At 39.1% G+C, this 11,656-nt stretch overlaps 1 protein-coding gene across 2 annotated transcripts; it reads left to right on the forward strand.

Annotated features, from left to right (window-relative positions):
- Positions 1-1,393: 1,393 nt before the first annotated feature.
- LOC141777077 (fizzy-related protein homolog) lies at positions 1,394-9,224 on the forward strand. 2 transcript variants are annotated; one of them, XM_074651029.1, is made up of 14 exons: positions 1,394-1,579; positions 3,349-3,422; positions 3,907-4,035; positions 4,210-4,273; positions 5,031-5,170; positions 5,255-5,340; positions 5,437-5,620; positions 5,744-5,809; positions 5,960-6,062; positions 6,216-6,400; positions 6,516-6,749; positions 7,052-7,156; positions 7,508-7,600; positions 7,701-9,224. In XM_074651029.1, exons 2-14 carry the CDS (start codon positions 3,354-3,356, stop codon positions 7,740-7,742), a joined length of 1,500 nt encoding a protein of 499 aa, XP_074507130.1. In that variant the 5' UTR covers positions 1,394-1,579; positions 3,349-3,353; the 3' UTR covers positions 7,743-9,224. The 2 variants fall into 2 exon arrangements, with proteins under 2 accessions (XP_074507130.1, XP_074507131.1); XM_074651030.1 differs by having other exon boundaries at positions 1,396-1,579; positions 5,031-5,161.
- Positions 9,225-11,656: the final 2,432 nt, after the last annotated feature.

An 11,656-nucleotide genomic window follows, 5' to 3' on the forward strand; every position in this document is an offset into this window, starting at 1 on the left:
AAAATCAGTCAAACTTTTTTTTCAGACATTTTTCAGAATTTTTTTTTTTTCTTTTTTTCCTTTTCAGACATTTTTTTTACGGACATTTTTTCAGATTTTTTTTCAGACTTTTAAGGACATTTTTCAGACTTTTTTTTAAGGACATTTTTTTCAGACATTGTTTAGACTTTTCTTTTTCAGCATTTTTTAACTTTTTTTTAGACATTTCTTTCAGACATTTTTTTAAGGACATTTTTTTCAGACGTTGTTTAGACTTTTCTTTTCCAGCATTTTTCAAACTTTGTTTTTGGGACATTTTTTTCAAACTTTTTTTTCTAACATTTTTCAAACTTTTTTTTAGACATTTTTTCAGGGGTTTTTTCCCAACTTTTTTCAGACATTTTTCAGACTTTTTTTCCAGCATTTTTTAAACTTTTTTTTTTTTTACCATTTTCAGTTATTGTTTAGACCTTTGTTTTCAAAAAAAAATTTCAAACTTTTTTCCAGTCTTTTTTTTCACCTTTTTCAGACATTTTTCAGACTTTTTTTTACGGACATTTTTTCAGACATTTTTTATTTTTTTTTTTACCTTTTTCAGTTATTGTTTAGACCTTTTGTTTTCCAACATTTTTCAAACTTTTTTTTCAGAAATTTTTCCATCTTTTTTTTCACCTTTTTCAGACTTTTTTTTACGGACATTTTTTCAGACTTTTCTTTTCTTTCCTTTTTTTCCTTTTCAGACATTTTTTTTACGGGCATTTTTTCAGGGTTTTTTTCCAACATTTTTCAAACTTTTTTTTCAGACTTTTTTTTTACGGACATTTTTTCAGATTTTTTTTCCCAAATTTTTCAAACTTTTTCTTAGACATTTTTTTCCGACATTTTTTCCGACTTTTTTTTCCAACATTTTTCAAACTTTTTTTTTTCAAACTTTTTTCAGTCTTTTTTTCCAGCATTATTCGAATTGTTTTTTTCAGACGTATTTTTCCGACATTTTTCAGACTTTTTTTTCAGACATTTTTCAGACTTTTCTTTTATTCTCTTTTTTTCCTTTTCAGACATTTTTCAGACTTTTTTTTTACGGACATTTTTTCAGATTTTTTTCCAACATTTTTCAAACTCTTTTTTCAGACAATTTTGTCACTACGTAGCCAAGATGGCGACATTTGAGTGTGCAAAGTGTCCAGCCTTCCACACTCAACGATCTGACCGGTTTGAGTACAACATCCGGGTACTTTGAGTACACTGCATTTTGCCGTACTTCCCAGTGTGAACGCGCTCATGCACTCAAAGTAGTAAGTGTAAGTGCAGAAGCACGCGGATTGGAACACACTGTTAGTCTCTGGAGATGTGGGAGGACAGTCGTGACCGCTGTTTCCTTAGCAACGCAAAATGTGTGATTCAAAAAACAGCGACGTCACATCCTTCCCGTGATGCTTAGCGAGCCCCAAATTGAACACTCGGCAAAAGAAAACAATTGTGTTTTACAGGCTCTGTTTTAAAGAGTCAAACTCACAAAACAACACATTTACACTGGGATCGGACACCGATAAGAAGAACAAGTCAACGGTGCGTAACGGGAAGAGTTCCTCCGGGCACGGTAGGTGTAAATACAACATAGATGTGAACAAACAATGTGTGCTAACGCGTTAGCTGGACAGCTAGCTTGTCTTACGTTAGGTCAGCCAGCTGAGCTAACGTTAGCATTAGCATAGCTCTGTGTGCTTTATGACTGATTTATCTGTTTTTAAATCATTTTAGCATCACGATTACAGATCAGCAATAACCACCACAACTGGGGTGTTTTGTTTAGTGCAACCAGCAACCAAATACCCGCAGTTAGGATGGATTTACAGCTCTTTAGTTGCTAAAGCTCAAAGATAATGTTGTTAGCAGAAGACTGAGCCCAACCAGCAGCTGATCACAGCCACTGTAACTAGTGTTAGTGTCATTTACTGTACGGATTCACCCCTAGTTTAAGGATGATGTGCGATTAAATGGAGGCCCTAGAGTTTAACTTAATTGATGATTGATTTATTTGGTTTTTAAATGATTTTAGCGTCACTATTACAGATCAGCGATAACCACCACACACTGGGGGTTTTGTTTATTGCAACCAGCAACCCCTGTTAGGGTGGATTTAAAGCTGTGTAGATGCTATCATTAGTTCTCCTAAAGATAATGTTGTTAGTAGAAGACTGCGCCCAACCAGCAGATGATCACAGCCACTGTGACTCATGTTAGTGTCATTTACTGTACGGATTTACCCCTAGTTTAAGGTTGAGCTAGTTTTAAGTGCGATTAAATGAAGGCACTAGAGGTTTTTTTCCACTTTAGTTTTTATTGATGTTTTTCAAAGTTATCCACATATCAACAACATATGGGCATGTACACATTCAGACCCACAAACCAAGGGAACAATACAAACAGGGCTCATGTTTGGGAGTTACACTTCCATTATTCCATACATTCTCATGTCATTTCCAACTCAATCACTTGTCCTTTCTGCCGTCTTCGTCGCTGTTTTGGTTTTTGTATAATGTCAATTTCTCCCACTTGTCTTCCATCTGTGTTTCTTGCAGTCTTAAACGATGTGTCAGCTTCTCCATTATGTATATCTCCTCTACTACCCCCATCCACTGCTCGTGTTTAGGGGGATCCACTCTACCCCATTTCTTTGTGATAGCCTTCTTACTAGCTATTAACAATATCTTAACCAGATATCTTAACCACAAGGCACTAGAGTTTAACAATTGTTTGTCATGTCATTATGTAGGAATGCTTCTTGAAGGTGACTGTTAAAGTTTGTCTTTTCATTATCATCCAGTTAAATTTACTTTACCTTATGCCAAATGCAATACACAGTTTTTTTCCCCCAGGCCATCAGACTTTTAAATAGATAATTCATACGACACCTTCTCACACAAAAATATATCTTATACTGTATATGTTCTTAATGTATATGTTCCTAATATGCCTTCAAGATTCAAGATGTTTATTGTCCCGCCGGTTATACAGGTACAAACGTGTGAAATACTTTTTGTTGGGAAGCTCCATTAGAATAATAAGTTATATTACATTTATATTACAATTACATAATATGCCTGTATATGTTCTTAATATGCCCTTATACAAAGTATTTCCTTTTATAATTGTAATATAACTTATTATTTTAATGGAGCTTCCAAGCAAAAAGCATTTCACACGATTGCACCTGTATAACCGGCGTGACAATAAACATCTTGAATCTTGAATACATGTCGATACCGGACCAGAAACTAACCTAGTCATCTGACATGTGCATTCAGGAAACTGTTATGTGTATGATTTTTTTTATAAATGTGTTGATCAGCCTTCTCCTGTTTTCAGGCATCATGGATCAGGACTATGAGTGCAGGCTGCTCAGGCAGATCAACATTCAAAATGAGAACGCAAGCCCCATAGTAAGTAAAGACACTTGCTGTGTTTCCTCTTGAATAGAATAGTTTCCAAAAATGAACATAAATTGCCTCGTCTAGCCAAGACTTACAGTCTTGACTAGTATCACTAGTGTGATTAGGTTTAAGATTAGATCTTTACTATAGCATGATGATAGCCCCTCCCAAAGAGGATTGTTATCTATCTAGCATGAGATTTAAGAGGGGTGGAGATGGTGTTAGTCTCCATGTGCTGGAAGAATAAACGGTTTAACAGGCCAGTCTTTTCTTTTGTCGATGTCACTAGTGTTGAGTGAAAACAAGACCTCACCAGCCAAATGACGGGGTTTTGTGAATGATGCCTCCTGTTATTAACACCTCAGACAAACGCACCATCTGCCACCTAAATGATCTTCCTGCTTTGTTTCCAAGTTTTTACATCACTGTCCAAGGCCTGTTTGTGTCTGGCCTCCTGTCAGAGAATGCTTTCTCTTCTCTCTTACTTGTGTAGAAAGCGTTAGGAGCGGCGCGAGCTCTGACACCCACCAGCTCCCCCCTGTCCTCCCCTAGCAAGCACGGCGATCGCTTTATTCCTTCCCGGGCCGGAGCCAACTGGAGTGTCAACTTCCACCGCATCAATGTGAGTCTGCTGCTACAATACACCCGGGACTTCACTGTGTTTTCTACCAAAAGAACAGTGTTCTCAAGATCAAAGTGTTGATTAGAGCTTATAAAGACAAAGCCTAACCCCTTGCCATTCTTCCTTTGCTTGTCTGAAATTGCTTTCAATGATTATTCCATTTTTCTGATGTAGGAAATTGAAAAATCGCACAATCAAAACAGAAAAACCAAAGATGGCACAACAGACAGCAACAAAGGTAATCAATCCATTTTTATATATTTAACATATCTAACATTAATTTTCATTAGCGCTTAATCTACCGATTATCCATTACTTGTTTGGTCTATAAAATGTCAGCAAATTGCAAAAAAATGTCTGTCAAGTTTCCAGAGACCAAGGGGAAGTCTACAAATGTATTGTTTTGTAAAACTAACAGTCCAAAACCTGAAGATATTCAATTTACTGTCATAGAAGAATAAGAAATCTAGAAAATATTCCCATTTGAGAAGCTGCAACCTTTTAATTTTTTGCTGGCTTGAAAAATTACTTAAATGACTAATTGATTATCAAAATTGTTGCAGATTCATTTTCGGTTGATTGAGTTATTGTTGCAACTCTAAAGATGACTGCCTTTCGGTATATTGTACACTGCAAAATTACCTTTTCTGCGACAATTTAGTTATCATAGGAAAATAATGATGATACTCCTGAGTTATCCTATGACTCTGAAAAGACAAATAGTCTCTGCTGTAATGTGCATCTGATGTGAGTCTTATCCAGTTTTCAGCTCATTTCTACAGGTGTCTCTGTCTGCTCCAGTCAAAGTTGATAATTTGACCTTCTCTTGTTTACTAAGCCTGGACAGCCTCATGGAAACCGGAGATAAGGACGAAACAAAGCTTTGTGAAAAATTCTCCCTGATCTTTAGAGATGTGAGAGAGCGCACAGTGTTTGAACTTACTCATCTCGACAGCCTGGTTTGATTTCCTCTCCGTCTCTTCCTCTGCCTTTAGCGGATGGTCTGGCTTACTCAGCGCTGCTGAAGAACGAGCTGCTAGGAGCGGGCATCGAGAAAGTCCAGGACCCCCAGTCAGAAGACCGCCGTCTGCAGCCATCTACCCCTGCCAAGAGAAGCCTTTTTAGTGTAAAAATAGTCAACATGGCTGTAGCTTTTAATGCATTAAGTTTCATGGGGATTTTTTTCCTGCATCAGTAATCATCCATTTGTGTTTTGTAGTATTCTGTAAGTGCTAAGAGGGCTCTGCCAGAAGAGGATGGAAACACAGTCTCTCCATATTCTCTATCACCTGTCAGTAGCAACAGGTAATGTGTTTTCCACAACATTCCTCAAATGCCATCTCATCCATTTTTTGGGGATGTAGTATCATATTCCTTACTTCATTGTGTTGTGCACTGCAGCCAGAAACTGCTGCGGTCGCCGAGGAAACCTACGCGCAAAATCTCAAAAATTCCTTTCAAAGTCCTGGACGCTCCCGAGCTTCAGGACGACTTCTACCTCAACCTAGTCGACTGGTCCTCTCTGAACGTGCTCAGTGTGGGACTGGGTACCTGTGTCTACCTGTGGAGTGCCTGCACCAGCCAGGTGTGTGTGTGATCTGTTAACACAAACACACAATCGCACATCACTTAAACTATAAGAGGATGTAATTGAGCTGCCTCTTGTCATGTTAATCTGTATTTTTTTTTATCCTCCCCATTGTTTTAGGTGACACGTCTATGTGACCTTTCTGTAGAAGGAGATTCTGTAACGTCAGTGGGCTGGTCAGAGAGGGTGAGTTTCTCTGTCATCTATTATCATCTTTTCAAATTGTTTTCAACACAACATTAAAATAGAAAAGTATTTTTTTTTTGTAAATGCTGTTTTAAATCATTACAAACTCTTGGTCAGAGTGATATTTCAAAGTGTGCTTCCTATTTTTAGGGTAACTTGGTGGCGGTGGGGACTCATAAAGGCTATGTACAAATCTGGGATGCAGCAGCAGGGAAGAAGCTCTCCGTACTAGAAGGGCACACAGCCAGAGTGGGTGAGTTGAGTGGCTGGAGAGACGGAGGCGGAGACAGTTCATAGTTTGAGTAAAATATTACAACCTATGTTCATGTTCACACAGTTGTTTAGCAACATCTCTCATTCACGGCCAGTGAATCATTTTCCCTTTCATTTCATTCTTTGCTGCCAGGTGCGTTGGCATGGAATGCGGACCAGCTGTCGTCTGGGAGCCGCGATCGGGTGATCCTGCAGCGGGACATCCGAGCCCCGCCTCTCCAGTCAGAGCGCCGTCTGCAAGGACACAGGCAGGAAGTGTGCGGGCTCAAGTGGAGCACAGACCACCAGCTGCTAGCCTCAGGTGGAAATGACAACAAGGTATGTGGACGGAGACTCTCACCTGTCTGCGAGCTACACATCAATGTCAGGACCACTTTTTCATACAACATCATGTTTCTCTGCTTCCTCTCCCCTCGTTTCAATCCGTCTTTAGCTACTTGTGTGGAACCACTCGAGCGTCCTCCCGGTGCAGCAGTACACGGAGCACTTGGCTGCAGTGAAAGCCATCGCCTGGTCTCCCCACCAACACGGCCTGCTGGCCTCCGGAGGCGGCACTGCCGACCGCTGCATTCGCTTCTGGAACACTTTGACCGGCCAGCCCTTACAATGCACCGACACCGGCTCTCAGGTCTGCAACCTGGCCTGGTCCAAGCACACGAATGAGCTGGTGAGTCACCTGACGGTTTACTAGCCATGCATACAGCATCTCCTAAGTTATGTTTTTATAGTAAAGTTGCTATTTGCACACAAATCGAGGTGGATGTGTTGGTGACTCGCTTGCTATCCAACAAGATGCATCATGTAAATGAATGTTGAAAACTGTTTCTGCTTCAAATCTTTGAGCTAAGCTAAATACGTCTCTCTGTACTATAAGCAGTTATTGATTTTATTTGACAGTATACAGGCACATGTCTGGAACATTCCTTCAAGGTAAATATGTGGGAAAAAAACACTGTTTGTTTCCTGCAGGTCAGCACACACGGCTATTCCCAGAACCAGATCCTGGTGTGGAAGTATCCCTCTCTCACTCAAGTGGCCAAACTTACTGGACATTCCTACAGAGTACTCTACCTGGTCAGTATATGATATACTGTGTGCATTTATCTGCAGAACATTGTCCCAAATAGCTAATACTAGGTGCTAAAAACATTGCTGGAACATAAATACAATTGAAATTAATTTACTATTAATAAAATAAAGAAATGTGCTGATGAAGTATTTTCATTCTCCTTTGTCTATATTGTATGTGCAAATATATCATATGTATTTGATATATATTTATATACATACATATTTCATATGTATCATATGAAACTAGAAAACCTAAGGAATCCATTGTTACCATGTCATCTTAGCTCGTCGGGGAGAAGGTTAAATAACATTCCAAAATAATAATAATAATAATAATAATGCGTTTATGTGCAGGCCATGTCCCCTGACGGAGAGGCCATTGTGACGGGAGCTGGAGATGAAACACTTCGGTTCTGGAACGTCTTTAGCAAGATGAGATCCACTAAGGTATTTATTACTCTACACCCACGATCTCTTTCTCTGTTACATCCCCTTATTATCTGTCTGTGATGTTTTATTCCTCCTTCTATCTCCCTTTCTCTTTTAGGAATCGGTGTCAGTGCTGAACCTCTTCACCAGGATCCGGTAGTGAGCACACCTCTGTACTACGAGGGAATAAAGCCGGGAAGGGGATTTATCTGCATGTATCAAGCTGTAAACGGGCCCTTTCTTTGAGTATTCATTCACCTCAGTAGTCTACAGAGGGCCCCCCTCGATTGCCCTTAGTTATTTAGCCAAGTTGTAGCTGGAGGTGTGAGGGAGCTGAACAGATGCACAGCCTGGAGTGTCGAGGGCAGAGGAGATACGTATTTACAGTATTCCACTTCCTCCTGAATGACGGAGCCACTGCCTCCTCCCAACAGACCAGTGATGTCTGACGACCAGGAGGACTTGGGGGGCGTTTCTCTCCCCACGTGATTATGTTTTGTTTACAGACTGACGTTGTGCTTACCTGCCAAATATTGAGTTTGTCTTTTTGTTTGTCTTATTTATTTTATTTTTTGTTTTTTTTAAATAACATTTTAAAAATCTATTCCTACTAGTGTGTTTGTTTCGAAGACTGGTAGATTTTCCTTTTATTTTTGTGTGTAACTGCGGTTTTTGGTCTGATCTGTGGAGTATGTTTGCAGCTCGTCTTTTTGTATATTACTGAGACAATAATGTTTCATGTACACTGATAACCGATTACATATAGCCGTTTCGAGAGCTGTTAAAGGTTAACAAGTATCGGACGAACGGGCCTGATCTCCTTTTTTTAAAATCTCACGTTAAGTTAATTTTAGTCTGTTGATATTAAGCAGTATTGGCTCGTTGTTTCATAATCTCTCATTTAAAATCTTGTAATGGCATACGTATGGCACATCTTAGAATAACATAATTTTTTGGTAACACAGTGGATAAGAACAGTCGCTTACCAACGTAATTCACATGAAAATGATATTAATGTGACTTGTGTGGAAGCTTTTTACTCATGTTGTTTCCCTACTTTCTCAAATAGAAAATCAGGCAAAGGGAAGTTAAAATGAAAACACTCTGGCTTATCAGTGTAGTCTGTAACAGCAACTAAAGCACACAGTGAAAACATTTGGGATTAAATCAGAGTGAAATGCTGCTCTGTGCAGAGCTGCTGCTCTGTGCTGTGTCTGCTAACATATTCAAGCTCGGGGCACTTGTCTTTTGCTACTTCAGACCATTTCTGTGTTGAGCAGTCATGCATTCTACTTTGTTTTATATCTGAAAAGAAGATTTCATATCATCTGCAACATTTTCTCCCAGTTTTGATTATCCTTTTCCTTGTTTGAGTGTTTGAGTCAACTAGCGTGCCACATTTAACGAATGCTATTTATTTTGTGTTGAAGAAAGGTTCTTGTACAGAAACGGCTTTGTTTGTTTACTAATGTTATCTGAGGGAAGTCGATGGGCAGTTTCACTGCTAGACTTAAAGGAAATTTATTTTAATGCCACTTCAAAATCAAGACAATGCTGCCAACTTGAGTTACAGAAAGAATGTTAAAATGAAAAATATTTCTGTTCTGAGAGATAATCAACAATTAAACGATCATATCTTGTACCTTACGTCGTCGCTGTTTTATTGTGCAATAACTCGAGAGTGAAATCAGTCTGCTGCTGTGAAGTAAAAGTGGAGATATCATTGTTATATCATTATTTATAGCCTGATCAAGATCAACAAATTCATACTACAAACAAGTACTTGGTGTTTAGCCAAACTATAGAGCGCCAAAACTATTAGAAACACATGAATGAGCCAAACTGCTGCACTGGGTCCCTTCATTACCAAGAACAAGGGCACTGAAGCTTCTTTTTATTTCTGTTTCACTACTGTAAGTATTCACTAGAGAACTGAATGTGTATTTCTCTGCAGCTGAAAATAGTCCTAATCAAATGCACTATTTATTACTGTCTAGTTAAAAACTACGGTGCCTAGCTTTTTAGAAAATGATCTGCCTTTTAAAAAATAAATTAAACTACCATTTTTAGAAGATCTTCAGAAGGAACCAATGGGCTCGGAGCTGAATCCCAGACGCAGGCTAGAGAGGTCAAAGAAAAACTAAAGCATTGTTGGATTTGGTCTTTTCATGGGATTTGTTGACAATAATAATAAGAAAAAAAAAACAATATCACCACACTTATCCTTAACTTTTCAATTTGATTTTAAAAGATCCCAAAAGAGGTTCATCTGGATTATGGCATACTTTTTTAAGAGCGTGGAAAGAGCTTTACGTCTATTTATCTATTAGTGGTAGCATTCTCCTGTTAGGAAAAGGGATCTGGTGTAGAGCTGCAACGATTAATCAACTAGATGTCAACTTAAATTAATTGCCAATTTTTGATTATCAGTTTGAATCATTTTTTAGTTTAAAAAAAAAAAAAAGACAAAATTCTCTGATTCCTTCTTAAATGTGAATATTTTCTGGTTTCTTTATTTCCTCTATGAAAGAAAACTGGACACCATCTTGGGCTTTGGGAAACACACTGACACTTTATAGACCAAACAACTAATCGATTAATGAAGAAAATGAATTGTTAATTGCTAATTGCAGTCCTAATCTGGTGATTGTAATGGCGTATAATTCACATAATAATTACATATTGTGCGGAATAATCTGTCATTTGTTTTTTCTATACTAAATTATTCTAGTTTTTCCTTTAATCTGTCACCTGTCAGGATGCCTCTCAGTAGATGTGGCTTCCTGTGTTGTCCAAATTCAAAGTGGACACCAGAGGGAGCCATCCTATGAGCAGACACTACACTGCTGCTACCACACCCTTACAATCCACCTTAACCATGTTACCTTGAAGGTGAGAATCAGATCTAACACTCACTTGAGGAATATCCCGCCAGTAACGTTGACTGTCTTTATAACCGGCTATGAGGAAGGTGAAACATCCTAACAGAGATTGTATCTGGTTTCATTTTATCCACCGTTACTCACCACATTTGTAAGAATGAGAGTTTTTTTAACGTGCCAAACATCCTGTGGCCTCAACTTGTTTCCTGGAAGTCTGTGGATATTACTACTCCAGCCCACACAAGCATAGTTTTCACCCAGAGCATGAAAAATAATGAATGTGCACCACGTCCCAAAGCTCCTACACCTCTGCTCATGCCCCGTGGTCCATCCAAACTCACTCTTACACGTTTAAGCAGGATTTTTATCAGTGTAAAAAAACAAAACAGCTTGAAGGTCTAAATACATGAAGAAAAAAACGAATCTTAAATGCCTCTGCCTCTGTGGTTTTGCTATAATTTACAGATAGATATCAGAAAATGGCTAATATCGAATACTGGCTGTCTGAAAAACACCACCGCTAATTTAGTGTCGAACGAAAGGTCTTTTTTGTAAAGTCTTTTTCCGCGTGATGAAGATCAGGTGCTGTGGGCCTCCGTGACTCAGCTTCTCTCAACGCCAGAGAGCCCAAGCTTTTCTCCCCTTCAGACTCCATTATAATGTCATCTAAATAACATGCATAGTCCATTATAGTGATCAGATAAATCATCTGAATGGAAGACATTCAGCACAGTCTTCCAGCTCATCTGTGGCTCTCGGTGGGCAGATGTTAACATTAAGCCCTGAAAGCAGAGGGGAGGACGGAGGGGGATTGCTAATATGCATAATCCTACCTCCTGATGTTTCCATCAAGAGGCACAGAGTGCGATGTTCGTTATACAACTAAAGCCTCACAACACAGAGAGCTGGATCTTTCCCCAGGTTCCTCCCTAAGCCCGACTCTTGAGTTGTATTGATAACCAGCGTATACACGGGTATCAAAGGAACAAGGCTTTTGTGAGAACTAATGGCTGCAGCCACCCAGGCTTCTTTTTGGTCATTTTATCAGAGCACAGAGAGGGTCACTCATGTGCCTTATTCATACATAGACACTATAGTCACTCAGCAGCACCTGCATTCATAAACTGGGGGGTTGTAGCCTGTAAACTGTGACGAGCTGTCAAATAGCAGGTGTCAGAGAAGATGCTACGAT

Source organism: Sebastes fasciatus, chromosome 11, assembly GCF_043250625.1.
Source record: "Sebastes fasciatus isolate fSebFas1 chromosome 11, fSebFas1.pri, whole genome shotgun sequence".
Taxonomy (NCBI): domain Eukaryota; kingdom Metazoa; phylum Chordata; class Actinopteri; order Perciformes; family Sebastidae; genus Sebastes; species Sebastes fasciatus.

Excerpts from the sequence above, each read along its gene's own strand:
- LOC141777077 (XM_074651029.1), top strand. The coding sequence starts at position 3,354 with ATGGATCAGGACTATGAGTGCAGGCTGCTCAGGCAGATCAACATTCAA. Across the intron at positions 3,423-3,906 it reads ATGAGAACGCAAGCCCCATA|AAAGCGTTAGGAGCGGCGCG; the intron begins GTAAGTAAAGAC and ends TTACTTGTGTAG. Across the intron at positions 6,063-6,215 it reads AGGGCACACAGCCAGAGTGG|GTGCGTTGGCATGGAATGCG; the intron begins GTGAGTTGAGTG and ends CTTTGCTGCCAG.